The following is a 25,504-nucleotide window of genomic DNA, read 5'->3' as shown; positions in this document are numbered from 1 at the left end:
GGGGACATTCATGGACAACGTGAAGGGAGCAATCTCTGGGAGGCCAGCAGCAGTGCCCAGAGCACTAGGATGGGCAGGGGAGGGATGTAAGGACATGGGGGCCTTACCAAAGCGAATCTGAGGGGTGAGGTTGCAACAAAAGTACTAGTTCTGATCAAAAAATAAGCAGCTCGATGCAGGCCTCCCAGCTTCCCCACACCTCCCTCAGTGCTGCAGAGCATTGCAGTGCAAGCAACAGAGCAGGAGTGGGAAGGGAATCAAGAGCCTGGGGACCCAGATTGCTGGGAATCAGCAATCTGCTGCAGAGAATGGATATTTTACATCATTCATCTTCTGTTTTCTCTGTCACAGCTAACATTCTATTTGGGAAAGCAACATGCAGACAACCTAGCTTGCGTATGAGAGCATCTCCTGGTCCTGCATGGGCACAGGGCTTTGCCCAGGATTCCCACCACCTCCGTGCAGCCTGGCAGCCCTGGAGAAGCAGGGGAAGCCGGGGCTGTGTGGGAGCACATGGGCAGCAGCTCCTGGAAGCACGGTGCCTCCCCGGCTGGGGACAGGGCTGTGCTCCCTTTGCACGGCAGGGCAGCAGGGCTGCACCCAGCCAGAGGCACCGTGCTGCCACCCGGCACAGCAGCACCGCCTTCCCTGCCCAGCACCCAGCCCACAGCTGCACCACGCACTGCTGCCAGGCCCTCTCACTCTCTCAGAAGAGCACTAAAACAGTGGCACCGGAGGGGAAAGTCATCCCAAGCCCATCTGAAACAACTCCCAGCCCTCCACTGCTTTTCAGCCGCTCCGTTTAGTTGGCTTGGCCCATAACGGTGAGAAAACACAAAACCACACAAAACCCAGCAAACGGCAACGGTTCAAACCCTCTCTGGGATTTCAAGCACCTCAACGACAGTCACCTACAACAGAGAAACACTTCCAGACAGAAACAGGGACGAGGCGCTGGGCAAAATGGCTGGGTGCCACCGCCGCCATGTCGGCCCCAATGGGACTCACTGAGAACGCAAAGCACCACAAACATGACCTCGGGTGTGTGTGAAAATGCAGGCTGATTCAAAACAAAATCTTTGCTAGTGACCTTACTAATTCATTAAGCACTGTTTCCCATTTCTCCGTGCTGCAGGTTGGAGCTGACCTGGTATCAGTCTGCTGTATAATAAGCTATGGCAAACTACAAAGCTTTTACAACAGCAAAGCAACATCATGCTTTCAGATAAGTTTTATAGCAAAAAACTCCTCCTTTTCAAAGCCTTAGTAATACCTATCTCTTTTACAAACTTTTCCTGTATTATTACAGACTTTTTTTTTTTTATATTCAAAATAAGTTCCAAGGATTTCTTTCGTGGACTATGTACATAAGTGCAAAAAAGGTGTGTCTCACACATTCGTACACTAACTGAATCAGTTTAACTGCAGCATATTGGTATCTTCAACACTGTTACGGGGTCATTCCACAATATTTTTCTTTTTCTTATGTACAGTTTTTGCTGATATAAATTAGTATTAAAATAGTTACACGTTTTTTCATCATTTAGCCCTGATCGTAACATAATCACACGAGTGTTCAATTTCAGGAAAAATAAAAGAAAAAAAAAAAAAAAGAATTTAAAAAAAAAAAAAAGCAAACCCAACAGAAAACTGCAAGCAGAGCTACAGTACTGAGAGGGATGGGTTCGGAATTCCCACAATGGCGGTGAGTGTGAAATGGAGGAACGACCATCACTACGTCCCCACGCAGCCCGTCGTGCTGTCGGAGTGAAAATACTGTGGAATAACCCTTGCCACACAACAATTTTCTACAAGCTATAAAACCTGACTCTAAATCCATGTGTTGTAAACTTCTCGACTGAAAAAGTGACGTAGAGACACCGATTCAGCGTTCACATGGGACTTTGGGATTTTAAAAATATTCAGTCATCTCTTTTATCTGACAGTATCGAACTGTACCTTTCACAAGCTCATACTGTTACACATCACTTTTAATTTACATGTGAAAATCTCACAAATAACGTATACAAAGGTAGCCATGTTGTAGTTTTGTTGCCATAGCAACAACAACTTAATATAATTAGTTAACAATGAATCTATCATTGTAGGAGTTACATACAAAGTTAATTTTGTTCTTAAACTGTAAACTATACAGACAAGTTATGGACTGCGTTCTACACCTTACCATGCTTCAGTGTTGGTTTAGAAGAGAACTAAACGGGCTGAACGGATGTATGAAAAGCTTTCACCTTTCTCTAGCTCTCCTTCAAAATTAAATTCATTCGTTACTAAAGGTATCAAAAAAGCAATAGTGAAAAACCTTACGAACTAATGGTAAAGAAATGGAAATACATGACGCGGGTTAATGCGTTGTAGCCCAGTAACAATGTGTTGGAGCTGTATTTACATTGGGATTAGGCTAGCAACTATGAAAGTTATTACAGTCTTTAACATACAGTATATACTCTAAGGCCTTCAACAGGCACGCGGTAAAATCAGGTCAATATCAAACTAAATCCATTCAACAGGAATGGGAAATTAGATTTTCCTCATAGATTTCACCTTCTTCCGTTCTCGCGCGTGTGAAATGTACAAGGGATCAGAACCAAAACCCAACGAGGATCCAGTTTCTCACTCACTGCGTGTCCCACAGCTGCCCTGCGGCGCCAGCAAGGGGCCCACGAGGCTGGAGCGGATTCCTCATCCGACACACGCGGCTCCTCGTCCCGCCGGCACCCAGCGCAGCCTCACAGCCAGCTCCGCCGCCCCGATGCTCCTCCCGCAGCTCCGGCTGCCCAGCGGGCCGGGAGGCGCCGGCAGCGGGGCAGAGCGGCTGCGCGGCCGTGCCTTCGGCATGCTGGGAGCACGGCCAGCCCCCGCGCCGCCGCTCCGCGCAGCATCCAGGAGCGGGGGGCCGGCGTGGGCTGCCCTGGGAATGGTTTGTAGGACATCACGATGCAAAAATACAGAGTCAAAAACATCATCAGCTAGAAACTCGCAACTAAAAAAACCCAAAAAACAGAAAGAAACCAAAAAAAAAAAAAAAAGAAAAAACCAACAACATTGATTGTGAAATCGTGTTCCGAATTACTAACAACACTGTATTTAACAAAAATAATCTTAATAGTTTTATGAATCCATTTTATTTTAAATCCCTCTTTTATTGTCTGCTTATGTTACAGTTTAGTAGTAGTACTTTTATTGAAACTACTAACAACCTTTTGCGTGAAAATGATCAATCTCAGCTTTCATTTTCCCTCTGCATGACCCGTTTTATCCAAGTTTCAGCATTTCTTGCATATTGTTTGCATAAGGCTGAGAGAAATGGACAAAGAGAAATCACTTTGGATAAATAAAAAATATAGGTTCATGGAAAGTGGGAAGCTTATAAAAATGTCACTAAAATTATATTGATTTAAACAAACTTACATACATCTCTTGTCAAATAAAGGATGATATTCATGCTTTTATGACATTTGTTTAGAGTCACTAACTAGCTCGGTGACTTTGTAAGAGTCTATTTAGGAAATTTATAGTCTGGCGACTGGTTTGTTTTTTTTTTTTTTCTTTTTTCATTTTTTTTTCTTTCTTGAACAAAGAAAATTAGAGCAAGTCATTGCACAACTAGTTTCAATAGTGCTACCTCAAATGGCATTTTTGCCGAGATTGTTTTGAATTTGGTGAAGTTTAGTGCTTCAAGCTTTTCTTTCCTTAAACTCATTTACAAATTAACGCTAAATTTGCCAGCAATATAAAAACTGTTGTGGCACCTAATATAACTACCCTGAACATCCCTCATCGGACCTCTTTAATAAAAAATAATCCTTAAACGCTTTTTTTTTTTTCAGTGCTTTAAATGTGACGTGAAAACAGCTGTATTCTAGGTTTACATTCTATGCACATCTATGCCAGATGTTTAAGTAGATAAATAAAATAGGAGGTTACATCAAAGTGTCAAGATATACAAAAATCCATTTAGCACTGAAAAAGTTCCAACCTCCTTTAACTCATAAAGCCATACAAGCTTGAATGCATCCTTTCTGGCTTAAGAAGATCAGCTCTGTTCTTTGTTGAGGCACTGGCACAGGTTGTGCAAAACCCATTTTGATACACAAATAATTTCAAACAGGAAGTACTCAAATCCACTTTTTCCACTAACAATGTTATGGTTTTGGGAAACAGAAACTCAGTGGTTAAAAGAACAGGTAGGCAGCAGCCAATATAAATGACAGCCACTAATTGCAGGCAACACTGCCTGCTTTTGAATGCTGACGGCTGGGAAGCATTCATGGACACGAGGGACTGCCAGAACACGAGGTGCATGGCTGAGGGTTGGGGCTGCGTGGGTTTCTCCCCTCTTTTAGGGTTAGGTTCAAAGCCTGCTGAAATGAATGGAAAGATTCCTTCTGGCTTGAGGCTTTTCTGAACCGGACTCTTCAAAGGTGCTTGCTATGAATGCATCTCCACACACAGGTGGTTGCAGCCCATCCTGGGCTATACCTGTTGTGCCCAGCCTGCCCCTTTGTCCCTTGTGGTCCACGTAGATGCACGGCTTTCAGTACACCTGCACCCACAGAGGGCATTCTCTACCCAAGATTAAGGAAAAAGAAAATGGAATCTTCTTGGCACCCCACAAAATCACTGCAAGCTCAGGGCAGCAGGACACGAACAATTCGCCCATCCCCTGGCTTTAAAAATGATTCTCTTTCTCTTAGCACTTCATACTTCTATGAAGTCGAGGGATCAAATCCATCTCTTCCATGATGCCAGCGACAGTACAGAGCTGTGACAGGGACAAATTTAGCTGCATTCTCAAATTAAAACGTATTCTGTGTAGCCAGATTGTTCAGCAAGGCAGCACAGCACCAGGCAGTGCTGCCCAGGGTGCGTGTGTGGGCAAGGAGCTGCTTTATTCATGCGCATGACAAGGAGGTATTGAGAACTAGCCCTTGTTGTGTGACAAACGTTGGTCTTCATCAAGTAGAAGGTGCCAGACCACATCCACCAACCTCTAGGAACATCATAAAAATGGATGTTTATGTACGGTAGAATTTTTCCTGGTTTATTATGCTGTGTTTGCTTTATAGGGCCAGAAATTAGGGGAAAAATCACCAAGTCATGGCCAATGTGATTAAAGAACTGGTGCACGCTGACAGAATTTCAGCAAGGGTCACCAGATTTCAGGCTGAGATGTTTCAGCAGGCTCAGTGAAGAGATGCTCATGGGCACAGTGTTACCCAGCTTGGGCCAAGCCACGATGGTGGGCCTAATCCAGCCACGTGCTTTATAGCTAACAGCTGGCAGTTGTTCCTCTCCAATGCAAACGCCCAAAGGAAAACATCTCACTCATCCACCTATTGCTTTCCACTGCACCACGAGAACATCAAGAAAGATTGTGCGCCATTTGCAGCTGAGAATGCACTTCAACATACAACACAACTGCAGAAATTCTGACCAAATCTTTCCTATCCCCTTAACTGAGAATGGGTTTTTGTCTTTCTCTTTTTTTTTCCCCTCCAGTTTCCAGAATCAGCTCACTCCATTTAAAGAAATACTCTGAAGTGGACTGAAATCACAGCTGGCCTTGCACATCATTGGTACTAAAAATTTGGAGACTATCTGAAGGCAAATCTTAAATGATAGAAGGAGCCTTTAACACAAACAGCTGACATGAACAGCAATATCCAGACAAGGGCAGAACATTCCTGCGTCGTGTTTTTCAAGCACATAATTCCTGTTTCCCACGATAACATTTTTAGTGAAAAACAAACAAAACTCCATAAAACCTACAGTATATGAAAACTTAAGACATAACAATAATGAAAAAATGGTATTGAGTATACTTGATAATGATGTACACTTTAAAACAAATCAATAGACTATGATGTAAACAAAACAGTAAGATAACACTTTAAAAACAAGACAAACATTTATCCATCGATAGTATACAGTAAACCAACAGTCCGCTGTGCAGATGCACTTATCAGGATGGTAGTCATAAAATGATTAAGTGTGTTAAAGTAATGTGTTATAAAAGTCTATTATAATTTTCTACTTGTATATCTCATATAACAGAGCGCTGTTTGTTAATTGTTTCTATAGTGCTTTTTTTTTTTTTCTTTTTTTTTTTTTCTTTTTTTTCTTTTTTTTTGACATTCCCATTGATCAGTTTTTGGTTAACATGTAGGCTGCAACAGGCTTACTGTAGAGGTGGTAAAGAACGATAGAAGGGAAGAGGGGATATATACAGAAAGGCCATGCGCAGCTTCCCACCAAGAAGTCCTGGTGCTCCATAATTTTATGGTTCAGAATTTCAACATGGTCTGCTGCAAGGGAAAGAGAAAACAGAGAGTGAGACGTCAGGTATTTTTTTCTGTAGAAGTCATTCTATTAAGACGCATCTGCATCCTCACTGCATTGCCTCTGAGGTTGCTATTAGCACGTCGTGGAGAGAAAATGGTTTATTCCCTTAATTTTCTGACATAGGGTGAAATTGCTAATAACACACTTGGCATCCTCTTTAATCAGCACTTAAGGCTTTCCATTTCCAGCACGCTTCACACATGCTGACAAAACAATCTGTGGAATGGGAAGGTGGGAGAATAACGATCTTGTTGGTGAGACAAGATGGCAGGTAGAGAGCGGCTGATGAGAGGGCCAGAGGAATCCCTGACTGCTGCTCCCTCCTGTTCACTGTGAAGATACTTACATTAAAATCTAATCCCAGAGAGCCAAAGGTGAATCAGACACAAAAACCTTGTGCTCAGGCGGCCCTCCTCTGGGAGAAAATCTCCTCTCCTGGGATGTACTTGTGAAAATCCTCCCTGCAAAGAGCTAGGCCAGCCAGCCTGGCTACCAGGACCTGGTCAACCGTGGAGAAAAACATCTGCCACAGCAGATTCTATTACCAAACTCCCACTCACAGCAGCTCTGGGAATTCACCTTCTGGCACTGCAGAATGCCAACTAAGATCCTTATCTGGCAAAAAACCAGGAGCACAAGGACAACTTCACATGCTCGGGTGGCTGCATGAAACAGGATCAAAATACAAAGGCTCCTATGTGGGAATGGTCACTAGTGGGCCTGTGAGCACTGGGGACACTGGAAGAAATCAATCACATTTACAGACTGGTAGAAAAGAGCTGTGTCCCATAGCTGCATGGTGGTGAGAGGACAAGCACATCTGGCAGAGTGCATCTGGTCAGGCATGTGGTCACAGCTCCCTGGTGAAGAACAGGCTGCTTGTCTGGTGCAGACACTCTCCAAGCCCAGTAGGCAGGTCCACAGGAGATCCAACCCAATATAAAGTGTTTGACCCTACTTCTTTCAGGCAAGAGTTTTCACTGTCCTTAAAAGCATGGCTGACTCGACAGACTGTACCATGCTCACTGTTTGCTAAATGAAGCTATTTCATGGAATTTTCTTTCCTACTCTGAAATCATTAGTAACTGTCAGTGTGAGTTTAAGCACACACACAGAAGCGAAAAGAATCCAGAAAAAAAAAGAAATTTCCTGAAATAAATAGAGAAATCAATCTCAAAGAGTTCACTAATGAGGTTCTTCCAATGCAAATGATCTCCTTATCGGGTGGAACAGACTGTTTTGCATGTGTTATGGAAATCGTGGAACATGTCAGGTGTCACGTCTGTCTGTTGTTTAGGAGAGCAATGTACTGCACAGCACAGAATGTTTTCACTGACACAGATACCTCATTGCTCACCTACACTAACTGGGCTCCACGGCCACCGTGAGCAGGCAGTTTATACGTACGACAGCTTATGAAGGTCACCAGAGATAAAGGACACCACTGACACGAGTGACTTCTGTCAGCTGCTAAAGATATAATTAGAGAATTGCTTGCCAAATTAATTTCCAGCATTTAAGTACTTGCTTGTAATACATGATCTAAAGAAGAAATGGGTTGCATATCTGCGGCCCGCGTTGGGAAAATCTGGTGAATTCTTGTTGAAGGGGCTGAACTGCTCGTTCATCTCCTGGGGTGAAAAATAAAGTGATGAACTAAAATCCTCAAGGGATTCTCTCTCATGAATATTAGCTAACTCTTACAAATAGAAGAAATGGAAAAAATAACACTGCTGCTAAGGCTGCAAAATGCTCTGTAATTCAAAGGAAAGGATAAACTACGTTCTTCTCAGTCATAAAAGCCCAGCAGCCCAGGATCTGCACGTGTCATGAAGGCTATGCTGCTTGTGGACCTGTGAAGAAAAGTACCACGGGCCATGCCCCACTGTGGTTAACAGATCTCTGCCCAACCCCAGCCTGTCCTGCTGATGCACAGCAGCTGAGGATGACCCAGTCCTGCTTACCTCAGGAAAAGGAATACACCACTAACAGCAAAACTCGAGTTTCACCTTTTCAGCTGACTCATTACCAGAGCAGTCTTTACCAGCAATAGCATGAACCCCTGAGGCACCTGCAGGCTGCTGGGAGCTGTGCAGAGCAAGAGTAACTTGCAAACATAACCGTCAGACTCAGGGGGATGCAAGAAAGGGAGGCTACAAACCACACAAAACAGCTATTTTAGACACAACAAAACACTGCTTGTTGTAAGCCACAGGGCTGGTCTGTATCTGTGCTGCAGCTGCTGAATTGCTGTTAACTTGGTAGAGAGCAGAGCCACTGGGTCCCGCAGGCTGAGACCCACTGCCCAAAGCAGCCCCTTTTGGGGGACGCAGTGCCCTTGTAACAAAGCAATCCACTGTAAAGAGAAATACTGAAAAGCAACTTACTGTTCTATCGGGAACTTCTACATCTGTGAAACAAACATGCTGCTACTCAGTTCATCTACTGATAACTGGGATATCTACAGCAAAGAAAACAAAGAACACAACACATTAAAACATTGCTTTGAAATCCGTCTCTTCATTCTGTCTTCAGTTTCAGGTTAGCAAATACATCAGCATCTTATAAAACAGGATCCACTCCCAAGTTGCCTTTACTTCGCCACACATTAAGTACGACATAGCTGCATCACTACTGATGCCTCGTGGACTATGCGGTGATCGTACTGGGATTTTAGCTCCATGGACTACAGGTAAGACAAATGCTCTGAAATTAGCTGGCTGAGACATAAGGAGCATAGCTTTGTCCAGACTCATACAGCCACAGAGCAACACTGCACAGAAATTTCTGCTTTCTTCTCATGACCAATACGAGTATGAGGAAGACCTTCCCTACCTGACAACTACAACACAGCACGGAGAAAGAACAGCAATACCTACTGCAAGCAGCAAAGCACTGCCGAGGACTTAACACGGGTAAAACTTCTCCTGAAAGCTTTATAACCTCATGCTGACAAAAGACTGCAGGAAACCCCCTGAGATCGTAATGACATTCAGCATGGCTAACAGCATCCTACTGAATAAAGCGATGCCCCATTTTCTCTGCAATAGCTCTAAACCTGAGCACGACGAAGAACTAAGAAAGCTACAACTTGTTTTGGGGAGTCGGGGGGAAGCACTTGACATTTCTCTGGCCTCAGTGGAAAAAGTTGTGGCACACCGAATTGTCAGGAAGCATCACTAGGACAGGTTGTGCGTATACAGTTCGGGACGGGTGCGGAAGCAGCCATCACAACTCAGTATCTTCAGAGGAAAGTTTTGGAAAGAGTTATGGCTCGGCAGACATGCATGGAGTCCTGGACACTTATGGCAGTGCTGCAACGGCACGTACTGCACATCCAGAGTCATTTCTGTAGGGATGGGTGACATTACTGGTGTAAATAAGCTTCAGACTTCATCGCCTCAACCCCGTTTTTTTTTCGTTTGGTTGGTTTTTTGAGTTGTTTTTAGAGTCCAATTTCGCAATATGGGGGGAGGCCGCTTTGTGTTTCCACTTCCACTTTCCAGCCGGGAGAGGACATGCCAAAATACCACAGGGAAGGATGCTCGGGGTGGTATTTCTGCTTGAGACTGAAAGCAGAAGTGCTGCAGGTCCAAGTGCAACAGAGGAGTTTTGCAGCCCGAGTTCTGAGTCCTGGGGCACTTTGGAGAAGGCAGCGAAGCACCCAGAGCTGCGGGGCCGTGCCCTGCCAGTCGCCCATCCCTACGCTGCCGCCGCAGCGGTTCCAGCCGGTGCCCCCTCACCGATCCCCAGACAAACTGCGCTGCCTCTGCGCGCCCGAGCCTGCACCGAGCCGGGCGGGACTGGGAGCCCTCGCCCCGGTCCTCGAGATCTGAACACACGTGAAAGAAAGCCATTGAAAGGGCCAAACCTGATTGGCGGTAGCTGTTGCAGCGAAGGGGACGCTGGTGGCAGGAGTTGTTGCTGCAGACACAGTGGTGGGCGTAGCACCGTGCATCATGGGCACTTTCGGAAGGGAACCATGGAAGCGACATACGGGAGGGTGGAGCGTTTTTATGTAACCATGGCAACATGTGGTGGATTTGGGGGCGTGGCAGGAATCACAGCAACAAGCCATGTGACATCGTCATGAAGGACACATCGGGGCGCAGCATGCAATCACAGTGCAAAGCAAGACAGCGTTGGGAAAAAAAATAAACAAGAGAGAAGGGGAAAAGCCAATTACAATTATAATTAAGGAAAAAACCAAAACATTCTCAACACTTAGTACATTTATAAGCAGAACAATGATGTATTAGACTCCAAAGGCCAAATTTCCAAAGGGGGGGAGGGAGGGTGTGCTAGCAAAAGCCCACGTCAGCTCGCACCCCTGGGGAGTTAGACGCAGCCAGTGCACGTTCCTTTGGCTGGGGACATTTTGGCAAGCGCACCCTCCCGCCCGCCTTGGGAAGCTCATCCCCTTCCCTCCCCTCCCCGTCCCCGCCAGGAACCAGGGGAACTCAGGGGAACTCTGCGAGCCATGGCAGCGCGTTGCACGGCTGGGGCCTGGGGCACAGCTGCAGTCTGGCCGCCATCCTGCCAGGCCGCAGCTGCAGCAGCCCTTTGCCACGTTTTGTTGTCTCTGCTGCAGGGACGTTTCGGCACAGTACGGGGTGAGGGCACTGCAGGAGATGGCTGGCAGCCCGAGCTCTCTCCCCACGATTCCAGCGTGCTTCCTCACTGTGCTAATTCTAGAGGATTTGATGGGATTCCCTCCTTGCAAGATAGGAGGGGATGGAAAGGGGAGGAGGCCAAGAGGGAGAAACACAAGAGTGCATCCGACGCTCACAACTGGCGGGAGAGCATCCAGAAGGGCAGTGCGGCAGCGGGGAGCTCAGCAGCCTCTCCAAGCTGCGAGGAGCCGGAGGGGATGCTCTGGGGCACCCACAGATCTAGGAAGCAGGGGAAGGATGCTGCCCTGGACCGCTCCAACCTGGAGACAACTCTTTCTGGCCAGGCAGGAGCTGGGAGCGGAGCAGCAGGCAGCATGGAGGAGCCAGCAGCCCTTGGCAACTCCTTCTCCAAGGGGCTGGGTGAATCTGTGGGCAACCTGAATGCCAGGAGCCACACCTAGGGTGTCAACCGGGGATACCCACAGCCCCGGCTGTCTGTGTGTGTGCTCCCACCCGGCCCATCTCAGCACACGCGTGGGATTCAGCAAAGTCCATCAGAGCTGGAAGCTGGAGCCTGCAGGAGCGCTCTCAGGGTTCAGCAGCAGGGTAACCGTGTGCCCACAGGGCCCCCTGCTCCAGTGGGTTGCCTTCAGGTGGAAGCAGCAGCCTGTAGGATGGGGAGCTTCAAGAGCAGAGCGCTTAGCTGTTTCTGCCAAAGCTGCTGGCTTTCAGACTTCCCCAAACTGCTCCCCAGGGCTCCTGCTCCCCCCTCTCACTCTGCCCGAAGCAGGCACACTCCTATCCAGGATGACTGTTGACTTGCATAACCTCAGCTGGCGGCTGAAAGCTCAGATTTCGCTCACGCTGCTGTGCCCAGCAGCTGTACATAGAGGTGGGGGTCCCTCAAAGACCCACACAAGCTCCAAGCGTGACCCAGATCCTGAGACTGAGCATTCTGGATCCCCGCAGAAGCAGAGAGCGTCTTCTCAGCCCTGCTGCCTGATTGCATCCCTGGTCCCCTGTTCACAGTTCCTTGAGCCTGCGCTGCTAAAAAGTCACTAACGAGATGAATCTTCAACTGGTCCACAGTATTAGCCCTGCTTCACTCACTGTACCATTGGCACCCTGCTCTGGCAAAGGGCCTGCCTCTAGATCCGTTCCTTCTCAGAGCCTTTATTAAACCAGTCTCTTAAAATGTCCTCAGGACAACCAAAAACCTGAACTCTAATATACCTGATACAAAAACAGCAAACCAACAGGATTCTCCCACTGCTATTCCTTTTGTTGGACAACTTAAATGGGTTGTAAAGACATTCATGTTGACAAATTTTTCTTTCTGCAGCAGAACTAAATAGGGGTGGGAATGCATTGCCTTGGATTCTCGTATTAGTCACACGAAACACTGCACTGCACAGAAATTAAAAGGGGTACAACCATTTAAGCCTCAAAGAAGACAGCGGATAGACAGTCACACCACTCAGCCACCCAGGTTCTCACTGATGCATACTGACTTGCTGTCTCTTTCAGATTAGGAAAAAGTTGAGAAGTTTGTGTAGAAAAACCTACCAACGCTTGCAGTGGGTGTCATGCACAGAACTGACCCTGCGCACCATGCATTGAAGCGTGGAAAGATGAACAAAAGGGATATTTCATTAGTGAAGCTTCAGTGTTAGAAATCACTTTAACTAAAAAGCAGGTATTCTCTTTGCAGCATTCAATATTTAAGCACATGCAAAACATTCTGCATATTGATACATAAATAGTTTAAACTCAGTTTTAAGAGATAGTAGCAAAACAAATTAATTCTTGCATTCTTGGGTAGTAGAAAATGTTATTTCTTTTTCCACCCTGGTATTAAATGATGTGATCTGTTCTACAAATCGGTTGCTTTGTTGTTTTTTTTTTTATTATCAGGTGTATTGATTTCTTTCCAATCACAGAAGCAGACAAGACTGCCTTATAGGAACATCACACTCATGTTAAAACCAGCTTTCTAAAAGCAATTTACTCCTGTAAGCAGGGATTGGGATTCAAGGTCTCTAGTTCAAAGCTGAAAGAGGCAGTTCTTTTAGACTTGAAACAGCTGCAGTGACGACATTATTTTCAGTGTTCACCCTGATCTCCCCATCTCCATGGCAAACCATGATGCTGAGAGATCATGGCTTATCACAGAGGGAAAACTGGCACTTCAAGGACTCAATAGGAGACGCTAACAAAAGCAACTCTACCACTCAAAAGGATGTAAGCTGCTACTGCCACCGCTCTGCTCTGCTGCCAAGAGCACTGCAACGGCTTAGATCAAATTTGCAGCCTGATGCATGAGTAACGGAACATGTGGATGTGTAAACTCATCAGAGATTCATTCTCTGACTGGAAATTTACTTCTCTGATCAGCATTAATGTCCTCAGACAAGAGCCTGTGTCAGCAAACAGATCTGTTATGCATCAGCCTGTGCGCAATCCCATCGCTGAGAGACAGTGCACAACAGTATCATGAGAGTTCTGGATGAAAGCTAATTTACAGTGCTTGCATCAGAAATATGTATCTTTATGTCAGCTTTGGAGACTGCAAACTCAGGGAAGGAAAGCATGTAGCCGGCTCACAGACTTGGCATTCTAGAAAGTGTGAATGTTTCCTGAAGTTGTATTTCACTTGGCATCTGAAAGAGCTGCAGTAAGGTCAGCTCAGCCCATCCCCTCCAGAAGCACTGTGCAGACCACAAGACTCCGACTTAGTCCCTCCCTTCCTCTCCATATAAGACACTCCTTCCCTGGGAAAACATCCTGGCAACTGCTGAATTCTGAGCATCTCCAATACTCTCATGAAGACCATGAGAAAACAAAATTTAGGTCTCGACTCTCTGGATCACGTTCACAGCTGAGACACACTTTACTCTCAATACCAGGCTCTCTTAAAGCTTTTCCCGACTCCAAAGAATGGCATGGCTGAGGTCCAGGTCTACTGCATGCTTAAGTCTACTCATGGAAAAGCTTTGTATATTTTTATAAATATCACTTGGCAAATGAATACAGTGTTAAACGTTAAAAGCTTCAGGCATTTGTTTCCATATAATGCTCTGCAATGAAAATAATGATACTAAAACTAAGCTACCAACTCTTGAAACGTTCCCAATTCAGCCACTTGCAGTACTTACTACTCTAAGCAGGTTTTGTTTTCCATTTGGCTGCAGCGAACAGAGGTTAACTGGCGAGGCAGCAGTCACATCTGCCACGTCAATGTTTCGATTTCTGTATGAATTACTGAGCTGCATCTTTCAATTTTACTCTGAGACCTTAAAGGTACAACAAAAGCTGGGAGTTAAATTGCTTTTAAAAATCTCAGGCTATCATACCGGTCAAAAGACAAGCAAAAGGGAAAAATATGCCTTTAAAGGCAATTACGTAATTTGTGTTTACTGAAGATGAGCCATTCCCTCTGCAAACATAACGGCTGCTGGAATATGTAGGTCACTGAGATAGAAGGTTAGAAAGAAACCTGCAGCTTGGAGTGAGCAGGCAGCTCTAAATACAGGTCCACCAGATATTTTAACATGAGCCTTTAATATAGCTACACAAGAGTCAAAGAATTAATTTGGGATTATCCAGTTGAACCATAAGAAGGAAAAACAGGAAGTATGAATTCAAGAAACATGCAGACAGTTTTCTTAGTTGGACTGCTTTGAAAAAAGGAAAGGCTAAGAAAGGCTCTTTTAAGTGAAAAGCTCTGGACTGCATTAGGTGAAGGAAAAAAAAGTCAAACAACATACATTAACATTCCATCGATTTTTAACACGAAACTTTATACACTGATATTCTTTTGCTAAGGACTCTTACAGATCTGCTTATTAGCTCAACGTCTAGGTCACACAAAGAAAACCACGATGGAGAAAGCAAGGAGATGCTTACCTGTGGGGATGAACGTAGGCTGTTGCAACTGCATGTTGGCTAGAGCCTGTTGGTAGTGGAAAACGCTTGGGTTAAAGACTGTGGTGGCACCATTGTTTTTTTCAAGTGCTGGCCTCTTTGGTAAAGGTTGAAGTGCACCAGGCGGCAGGGCCTGTGGATAAGGGAGTCATTAAAGACAAGTGGAATAAAAAAGGGACCCAAAGTTGGTAAAACATGCAAGAAATAACTGGGGTCTTGCCTGCAAGTTACCTGAAACCGTATCAACACAACAGACAGGAAACAGAAGAGCAGCTGTATCATAGTAACAGTTGTAGGTGTGCTTACAGCTTCTCTAGGAAAGCAGTTAGTAAACACAGCAGGAGAAAGGGGCAGAGTGCAGAAAGAGGAAACACTATGGGAGATGTTCAGTAGGATTCAGCTGGGCACACAGGAGGAAAAGCTTGGGGAGGAGCAAGGGGAGAGCTGATCAGGACAGGATACCACAAAGCAGGCAATGGGCATTTAAACAAGAACACAGCAGCTGAGAGAAGCACTGGTGACTATTTAAAGATGGAAAGATTAGTATAAGCTGCAAGTGCCGTGGAAAAATAAGGGATGCCTGCCTCTGCCTATTTCAACACCTGACTACATGTACCTATGTGTATGGTTGTGGTTGCCTACACTTGTATGCAGATGTCCCACTTGTTCCAGTGGTTAAAATGGTAGCTGTGGGTGGCACATACAATATCACATTCGTAGTAAAATGCACTTTCTCTCATTTTCAGAGAGGCTGAGCAACAACACGGTGAAAACGAGGACCGATTCTCCACTGCTTGCAACAGCTGCACAGCTCACAAACAGCAGACTTGGGCTTGCTCCCAGTTTCTAGTAGTGCAGTGCTAGAAGGCCTCCAACAGTTAAATACCTCCTGCTCATTATTAGCAGTGGAAAAAGCCATTGACAAATCTGCTGTTCGAACAAGATTTGGGTGGGTCTTGCTATCAGGCAAATCCACTCTTTTTGTTCTATCACACCACAGCGCTTCTTCCAGCCCGTCAAACCTGTTTCATGACAAGACTTGGTAAAAAGCATTAACTGGACTCAGAAACTTCTCTCAGTAAGGTACTCATCATTTACAAAGCATGTCTCAACAGCAAAGTTGTATGTCAGGTTCTTAAGAAACAGGAATGTGTCTAATGATTTACAGCTTTGCCTTGTACCCAAGCAGAAACCACATTTTTTCCACGTTGTGATAGAAAAGGGTCCTTTTTAATTATGCCCTGCAGTCCTTTTGCATGTAACACTGCCATTGACGTCAGTGAGCTTTACGCACGTGGAAGTCACGCAGAATCAGGTCATTTCTGCCTGGTTGTGTTCCATATCATGCAGCAAAGCAATGGCTGAAAAACAGGCTGAGTACTTTTGTTTGTTCGAATAAATGACAGTGAAGGATGGGTAATGGAGAAAGCTTAGCTAATGAAGGGTTAAGGCTACAAACACACAGTACTTGTAAGAAAGGACACAAGAAAAGAGAATTTAAAGTGTCATGAAAATCAACACACAACACAATACAGCCTAAAGCTTGCAACAGTTTGTCACCATTTAGAAATGGGTTTCACTTCAAATTTAATTTGCTATAGGAGACTGCTCATCTGAGAAATGTTAAGCAAGATACTTTCAGGCAAAATGTTACTCCAACCTATTGCTATTCACATAGTGGCTTTTGGATGGCTTTAGTATTATTAAAAAAAAACACAAAAAATAAAAGAAGAAATTGCATTTGCAAAACTGCCCTCAGACATGCACACGTCCTCTGCTAATGTCAGCAGACAGCCAGTGCCAGCATCAGGACTTCATGATATCTTTCCAGATTTCTTCTGGCTAGTACCAAGAGACAGCAGTCACACATGAGCCAACACTCTCAGACACCAAAATCTCTTGCTTAAGATCTCCATTTCAGGATGAGGTCTTTCAGGTGAAGATGTAAATGTTTCCATTTTTAGGGCAGCCTCCACTGGTATCTATGCTAAATCTGTATCTACTATTTAATGATAGTTCCATAAATGTTCCTCCGGCACAGAACAGATTTGTAGCTTGTAGAGACTGGAGTAGCTCTGCTCACATCAGAGGTGTTTTACAGATCTACAGTAAATAACTTGCTGCTTAAATTCATGCTCCTTACTGTGCCTGACTGCAAAGCACGCTTTTTCAGATGCTTCTAAAATCTGCCTCAGAAAAAAATAAAAATTGCTAATTATAGCAAAGCAACTGTGCCAAGCATGTAATGGACTTCTGACTCCTTACTTCATGGCCAAAGGCTGTCACTTCCCCAGAAAGTCCTTTATCCCATAATGGCAGTGCCAAAAGCAGAACAGATGAAGGCTTTGAGACTTCACTATGATGTCTTGGCTCTCTACACAGGGGACAATTCCTGAGCCCACTGTTGCAGTCAGAGGGAGCATACAAACACCAACATGCCCAAGGGGTGTTGGTCACACACACAACGGTCCAACCTCTAAACCTCTAACATCACAATTGGTCCTAACTTTAAAGCCCTCGGGGGCACGGGAAAGAAAGGAGCTATGGCAATCCCATTTCTTTTGCCTGAACAGCACCTCTGGGAAATGCAAACGCATGAGCTGGATTGGAGAAGCCCCAGTATATGCAACATTTCCACAGTCTTCTAGAGAAGCAAGCAGCCTGGAGGCCAGCTTCGTAGAACAGGAGGCAGTGCCCATTTCAGCCTGGCTCTGGACACAGCCTGCTGCTCACCTGTTCCCATCCTTGGTGCTGGGGCAGTATCTGTACCACAGCACGCCCTACAGACAAACTCCAGCTGCCAAACTGTCACATCCTTGATATCCACCTACCTAATCCTTGGCTTGGCCAGCACTGTGATTGCTGAGGATGGGCGAGAGATGGCTCTGCACCTGCCCTGCTGTTTGACACATTCCCCAGGTTTGCTACAAAGCCAGAGTGCTTGGGGTTAGGAATTACTTTTGGCTTCCAAGCAAAATGTGGCAGTCCCTACAGATGAAGTACAGCACAAAGCAATGCTGCTTGGATGCAAAGAGAAATTCTAACCAAATCTAGACACTGCAGCAAACAACTGTGTTGCATGTGAAACGGGACAGCATTTCTTTAATGATCTCGGGACCATTATGCAGAAAACTAACAGCTTGTGGGGATACATTTCTGCCTGGCACCATGTCCTGGTTCCAAAGGAATTCCCCAGATGTGTCCTGTGGAACCTATAAAAGGCAATAGGAGGCTCCTCAACACTTTCTGACCTTGCTGAATTCTGTAGCAGTGCCTTCCTCCTGCAGGACAGGAGCTAGATCAGAGCAGTACAGAACTTCATAACTTTACCTCATCCTGCTGCTTGCCTTTCCCCTCTGGACAAACTTCAGTCATGACAGAAGTAGCAGTAACCTTTTAGAGTGGACAGTAGCCTTTTCTGACTCTTCTGTGTGCACAGGAGTAAGCAACCCTTGCAACATGATCATACCATGTGCTCCGGTGGCAGGGTTAATTTCTTCTGCTTAGTACCCATGTGAAAGCCCACACTGATCCCAGTGAACAATTCCCACTAAAATAATGCCAGGCAGTCCCTTATTTTTGGGCTGGGAAAGCGACATTCCTGCTGGAATTGGAGCAATCTGAACATAAAGATTTCAGTCCCTTCTCTGCATGGCATAGAAATAAATCCTTTGCCATGAATGACAGACAAAAATGCAGTGCATGCCTAAGTCAAGATTTCCCACGTGCAGGTTAACAACATATTTTTTGCAAGGCAGGAACTGGATTAAATCTTTGCAACAAACAATTTAATTGCTGCTCCAAGTTCCCTTCTGATCAGTATCTCCTGGGAGCAGATCACACTTTCCCTCCTCTGCACTTAGCCGGGAGGGCTGGGTCTGTATCTGCCTTGCTGTTTCAGCCCAAGTCACAACACACAGAATGCTCTGAAAGAGGGCAGAGGTTGCACCCATTCCCTGGGCAAGCAGCAGAGTCAACCCAAGCAGTTTCCTCTGAAGACTACGTATGCTCTTATCAGTACCATAAATTGTTCTCCAGCACAGCCTCCACAAAAGGTTCAGAGGAGGTGACATATTCCAACAATGTGGCTGAAAGCATTCAGATGTTCCAAGGCAGGAAGACTATTAAAAATCACTTATCTGATCAGGTTTTGTTCATGGAGAAGGTCAGAAGGGCAGGAGAGCTACAGAGTTTTCCCAACATCAGCCAGATGGAATCCTCTCGGAGGGGTGGCTCCCCGGAGGGCAGCCAGGCACCGCATGGGTCACTGCCTGTGGGCTTTGGGGCTGTGCTGCACCAGCAGTGAGCACGGGAGGCTATTGTGTCAGGCCCTGTTGTGTCAGTCATTTGGTGTCAGGCAGGGTGTAATTCCAGCCTGCTGGCGGAAGCTGGTCCCTAACAAGACTTCCTCATGCTGCTGTCTAAAGCTCCAACAGGAAAGCCTGTGGACTACTTAAAAAACAGCAACAACAAACAACACACAACACCAGTCTTACTGAGTTGCCCCAGGGGCTTTGCCTCTGGCCAAACTCAATGCAATTATCTTTTTTCATTTACATTTGCCCCAAGAGCTTAAAGAAACATCCTCATTCTGGGAAAAGCAGCCTCTCTGGCCTGACCATACATTCACTGGCACTGGAGGGAGCATTCATCCCACTGACACTTCTGCTTCCCAACACTGCGAATGGAGAGCAACGATCCTCTGCGTTCACTGTTCCCTTTCTCCTTACATCTGAGGGACACGAGATATTTTCAGGACGTAGTCAATCCCTCGCATGGAGGTGAATGGGAGGGAATTGTCTTAGCAGGCTTCTGACCTAGTGTATCACAAAGAGGCAGACTGCTGCTGCAGTTGGAAAACCACCTAAAAACCCCAAGCTGCAACAGAAAAGCCCCCAGGAATACTGAGCACTTCCAAAAGGCAGCTTCAAGAGGAAAAGCTCAGCAGGTTAACGGGTGGCGTGGGGATGCAGGACGGCATGTCTGAAGGGACACCAACATTCCTGGTGGGATGGGCAGTCTCCCAGGCACTATCACAACAGATAAGCGAGGAAGGCTTTCATGCAGATGGTTACGTGCAAAGCGAGAAGGTGAAAGGTCCAAGTACCAGGTCAAAGGTTGCCTCCAGCGGTCGCTTCAGTGATCTGACAGCTGGTTGAGTCTTAATTAGCAGGCAGCGAGCACATGATGGCAATGGGCCAGGGAGGGGTGGGGGGTCAAGCACAGTAACAGAACAGCGAGCAGAGGTGTGTCAAGAGAGAAGAGTTTGGGGAGGCGAAGAGAAAAAAAAAATAAAATGAATGCATTACACAATATATTAAGAAGACGAGGCATGCACAACATGGGGTGCTAGGTGACTACCTGGCCTAGTGGCTAGTCAGCTATTTAGCCTCAGTACACCTCAAAACTACAGAAGCATCAGCAGTGTGTGCACTAGAGTACCGTCACTGCAGCTCAGGGATTAGCTGCAGGCAGATGGGCACGGGGACCAGCACCAGCCCTGCAGCTCTGCACAGAGGTCAGCAAGAGGGCTGGTGGCAAGAAGAGGTAAAGCATGCTCAGGCACTACAGAAGTGTGATCCCAAAGCAGGGACTGAGCCTGACCCAATTCATTCAGCTGCGCTGCACAGGCTGCAGCCAAGCAGCTGTGAGTGAAGCTACGGCTCGCGTGTCAAGTCACCGCAGGACTGCGTCCTTCAGAAACGTCTGCTGAATCTGGATTTGAAATCAGTCCACATCTGTTTTAGGAGGACTTATTGTGCCCATTTGTCTGGCATGCTTTCTTTTCTTTCTTTGCTTTTATCTAAGGAGATTGGGTACCAGTTTTCCCTTGAATAAGATCTTATTCCTCAACAGGTATAGTAAATGCATCAAACCTTGAAAAGTCAATGAATAATGTAAGCTGTTTTGGTGGCAAGGGTGATGCAACAAGCCATCAATAAATATTTTAAAGGTTCTAGTTAACAGCATACAAATAAGGTTAATTACGTTTTTAAGAGAAGCCAGCAGCATGAATAAAACATGTTTTGGCTTTGGTTAAGTAGCAGTGTCCTGGATAATTAGTGAAAAAGCAAAATGGCAATTGCAAAAAACACAAGGGTTTCATGTCAGAAGGTCCTTTTTCAACAGACCTTGCCTGTTGTTTCAACATACCAGAAACAGTAAGAAATACAGCACATAAACCACGCAGGACAGAGAAATATTGCAGCACAAATTGGTTCTTCAAATTACATTCCAGGTAATACTGATGTTGCCAGGAAGGCAGCTGTTTAATTTCTGTAACCCTTCCCTTTTTTTGTGTTCTGTTTTGCCATGAATGAAACCCAACCTCATTTACTGTCTTATTCAGAACACTTTTAGTAGCCTTACTGCTAAATCATATAGGGGGCACGAACCTTCTTCAGGTTAGTTATTCAAGTAATCACAGAACCAAAGAGGCTGGGAGGTCCAAGCACCAGCTCAAAGCAGGGGCAGCCAGAGTGCCTCGCTCAGGACTGCATCCACACAGGTTTGAGTATCTCCAAGGACAGAGTGACCTATTCTGGTCATTGAAAACCCCTCACAGTTGAATTTGGTTTTTTCCCTGTACTTCAATTTGGGCCCACTGCCTCTTGTCCTTTCACTGAGCGCTGTCTGCCTCTATCTTCTTTACTTCCCCATCAGGAATTTATACATCTTACATATGGGTACAATCCCCCTGGGTCTCTTCTTCCTCAGGCTGAACAGTCCCAGCTCTCTCAGCCTCAATTTCACTGTGTGTGTCAGATGCTCCAAGCTCTTCATCATCTAAACAGCCCTTTGCTGGACTCACTCCAGTACATCCACGTCTGGCACCGGGGAGCCCAGCAATGACACAGCACTGCAGCTGTGGCCTCAGCAGAATTCAGAAGAGAAGGATCCACCTCCCTTGATTTGCTGACACTGCTCTTCCTAATGCAGCCCGGGATGCTGTTGGCCATCTTTGCCATGAGGGCACAAGAAACATTTATCATGACAATACTGTCCCCACTCTGGACAATTTAAACACTACAATTAGATTTTCATAACACAATGTCAAATGCAAATTTCCAACTAGAATACATAGATGCCATTAAAGTGCAGTCAATAGAACAACAAACATTTACTCCATCTAGGAATCTGATCCATCCTGCTAAGTTTCCCATGAGTTGTTTTCATAATTCCAGGCATTAGAAATCACACTGCAAATTAAAGTGCAAGTGGGACCATCCTTACCAGAGAACCAAAAGGGTCAGAAGCCCTCCTTGACTGGAGAATTGTCATTTCACTAAGCCTTGACAAAGGTAACAGGCATGAGTTTCCTGTTTGCTAGACTAGAATGACTGATGTCTTGTTTGCTCTAAAGTAAGTGGAAATTTTGCTACTGACTTCAAGAAGCCAGGTTTTGCCTGTAAAGGATGTATTACGAGATGAGCATTCTGTCCTTTCATCAAGTGCTGAAGAAGCTGAACTGACGCCTGTGACTTAGCTAGGAAGGTGTTTGTTTTGTGTGCAGCTGAGCTTGCTTTCATGACGCATGTCACCCCATGATGTTATGTTAGAAAGTAACAAGGTTTGCCACTGCGTCCCTAACTGCTGAGCTGCGCTGCATCACTCAGTGCTTCATGCTACAGCACGTGCATACAAAGGATGGAGAGGAGGGATTCACACTGCACATGCTCTCAGCTCTCCAATCAGCCATTTACAAAATAATCTACTTTTCCACAAATGACACAAATAAAATCTCTTAGCAATGGAAATACAGCTTGATAAGAGCTCTACTTACCATTGCAGCTGCAGCTGTCTGGTTCACCTGATGTTGAGCTGCCTTGATTTTGGCTTGCAGGTGTGCAGGGGGATGAAAGTACTTGCATTTCTCCCTAGAGCATCGACCTTTGATGTAATCCATGCAAACTGTAACAGTGTTTTCATTTGTGTCTATCATCGCAATATCTATAGGGTGAGCGTAGCGGCAGTCGTTCTCACCACGTGTGCAATTTCCACGCTGAAACTCTCGACAAACCTTAGGAGAAAGTCACATTGTTGAAAAAGACATCGTGCTGCTCTTCAGTGCTCTCAGCACTGCATATGAGTTTGGGTGGCTGCATTAAGTGACACGCATATTCTAAATCCATGCTGAATTTGGGCACCGCTTACGCAGTCACAGGGCAACTGGTGCCACTCACAACTGGCTCAGGAGAGGGAAACCCAGTGTTACCAAGGCCAATTACCAAAGTAATGCAAGTGCAAGGAAAGCACAGAATCTGCGTGAAATGGAAAGTGACCTGAATCCCAAATCTGGTAAGTCAATGGTATTTTGCCAATATGTAGAGATCTCAGTATCCTTCCCCTGTCTCTAAAGCTCAGATTTTAATAATTTTGCCATTTGTGCCTCAGGGGGATTATGCCTCTTTTACAGAGCACACTCTTGGGTAGGACTTTTAATTCTCCATGCTGCAAGCTGCTGTATTCACAACAGGTACTTATTCTTAAATGAGGAGCCTCTTTCATGCAAATAGTCTCACTGCCCTCCATAATAAACCTCTGACCTTAGGGTTACATGACAGTGCATTTAATTACACTGCCATCCATTCTAAGGTGCTGCCCAAACTGCTGGCTTTAAAAATACCTTGCAGCTCCTCACACATTACGAGCACTGAAGCATCAAAAGCAGAGAAAAAAGTTTCACAAAATGGAGCTTCCTTGTCTGAAGGTATGAAGGAACTAAGAAAAATTATTATGCCCATAGCCAGTGGTGTAAATCACATACACCATCAGACTGTGCAGGGAAAGGTAAGACATCACGTGAGAATGGAAGCAATCAGCAAAGCATTAAGAAGCACGTAACACAAAACAATCTGGTTTCAAATTATACCCTTTTCCACTGTCTTCCAGTGTTATAATTTACACCTGCAGGAATCTCTGAATTCAAGTCCTCAGCCCTTATTTCCTGCAGAGCTTCTACCAAGGGTCTGAAAGACATCTGCACTCCTTAAATGCCATAGCAAATCAAAGTGCCATAGCAATCCTGGTGGGGGAATGTGCTTCCAGTGCCTCACACTCAGCAGCCCCAACAGTCCAAGGCTTGCTGCCTTCTGTAAGAACTTAGCAAGCTTATCTCAAGACAAGAGAAGTGTCTGTTCCTTCCACCCTACTGTTCTCATTCCAAAACATCTCCCACTCAACTCGGTGAAAGGGCAGATTATCTGCTTGCTTTTATTTATTTTTTATTTCCAGTGATTTCAAAGCACTTGGGATCAGTCCCCACATGAATCTGCTCCAGCAGAGAGCAGCAGCCCTGTGACAGAACTGCAACTTTGCACTGCGCTGCACCAGGTCACTGTGGCAGAGTGCAGCAGCTGGGGCAATGCACCCTGTTCATTCCCTTTAGCAGTATGAAAACAGACATCCAAATACCTCCAGTTTGTCCGTACGCATCAGTTTCTGGCCAGCAGAGCTTCCTGGTACCGTAACAGTTGGATTTCCAGAAACCAGGACAGGAGTATTTGGTAAAAGCTCCGCAGGAACCAAGCCCATCCCAGGAGAAACGTGACTCAGGTAGGGACTAAAAGCCATGGTGGGGCTTGTTGCAAGCGATGGAGTCACAGGAAATGTTGTCTGTGCATAGAAAAAGGAGAAACAAAATATTAGTCAAAGAGCCCTGTCTTGGATTACCCAGTCAAAGCCTTACAGCACTTCAATCCTTTTAAGCAAATCGATAAGCAACATTAAAACTCTGTGCTCTTCAATCTATTCATTTATTGCCATTTACTTGCGATCCATTCGTTTCTCCTGAGTCACAAATTCATGACTCATCCTGAACATAAGGCATCTTTATTTGTCAGATCAAAGTATATTGATGATCTTTATAGTTTAATGACACAATTAAGGATTTCATGCCAGCAATTAAGGCAGGTTCAAATTAAACAGACTTCTCACTCCCAAAGAAATGCCTCAGCTTTTGTATGTCTACACTGCAATGCTGCACAGAGACCTCAAGGTAAATGGAAGCTTCAGGATCTAGAAGCACGTACCACAGTTAGCTTCATGGTTGAATTTACTACCAACTTGCATTGTGCTTCATGTTACCATGGATAGTCTGGCTCGGGTAGACAAATTGGATGATTTAGAGTCATGAGAAGCATTTCTGCTCTGGTGCCCTTCAAGGTCTAGCATCCTGCACACTGAGGAATTTGTTCAGGACTGTCAACGTCCTCCAGGCAAAAGCCATTTTGCAGAAACACCTTGAGCCTGTTTTCCATGGGAACGGAGACAAGAGGACACGCAGTAACACAGTATGCTAGACCTCACAGATTTGCAAGAGCAGACAGTTCTCCGGCTTGAAAGAGACATGGACAGAGTGTGCCAGATGATGTTCAGGTGGGCCAGTACCACACTCAGGACCCCATCCATCCTGTGAGGAGTGATGTTCCCAGGAGGGACAGAAGAGCAGACCACGAAGACCTGGACTGCTTTTGAAACCTGAATTGCCTTAGGCAGGCCCTGCAGGAAGAGCGGTGAAGAACGCAGGTGGGCCGATCAGCTTCCCCTGCCTGAACTTCTTCAGCAGCTACAGTCTATCAAAATTTCTTTTTTTCTGGATAAGC

The 25,504-nt window shown here is 45.5% G+C and overlaps 1 protein-coding gene across 18 annotated transcripts in view; it reads right to left on the bottom strand.

Moving 5' to 3' along the window:
- Positions 1 to 3,548: 3,548 nt before the first annotated feature.
- The window catches only part of MBNL3 (muscleblind like splicing regulator 3), an 84,678-nt gene continuing 62,722 nt past the window's right edge, over positions 3,549 to 25,504 (bottom strand). For 16 of the 18 annotated variants that reach the window (XM_052672807.1, XM_052672818.1, XM_052672804.1 and 13 more), the window contains 7 exons: positions 24,315 to 24,515; positions 22,684 to 22,920; positions 14,883 to 15,033; positions 12,543 to 12,578; positions 10,235 to 10,329; positions 8,751 to 8,824; positions 3,549 to 6,326 (listed from right to left, as the gene is read on the bottom strand). In XM_052672807.1, coding sequence (XP_052528767.1) covers positions 8,768 to 8,824; positions 10,235 to 10,329; positions 12,543 to 12,578; positions 14,883 to 15,033; positions 22,684 to 22,920; positions 24,315 to 24,515 — 777 coding nt within the window. In that variant the 3' untranslated portion in view covers positions 3,549 to 6,326; positions 8,751 to 8,767. The remainder of the gene's footprint in view (positions 6,327 to 8,750; positions 8,825 to 10,234; positions 10,330 to 12,542; positions 12,579 to 14,882; positions 15,034 to 22,683; positions 22,921 to 24,314; positions 24,516 to 25,504) is intronic. The other 2 variants (XM_052672810.1, XR_008204111.1) reach the window with 2 other exon arrangements.

Source organism: Tympanuchus pallidicinctus, unplaced genomic scaffold, assembly GCF_026119805.1.
Source record: "Tympanuchus pallidicinctus isolate F22 unplaced genomic scaffold, pur_lepc_1.0 scaffold13, whole genome shotgun sequence".
Taxonomy (NCBI): Eukaryota; Metazoa; Chordata; class Aves; order Galliformes; family Phasianidae; genus Tympanuchus; species Tympanuchus pallidicinctus.
Note: the sequence above shows the minus strand (reverse complement) of the source record. Positions and strands in the feature narration are given on the sequence as shown.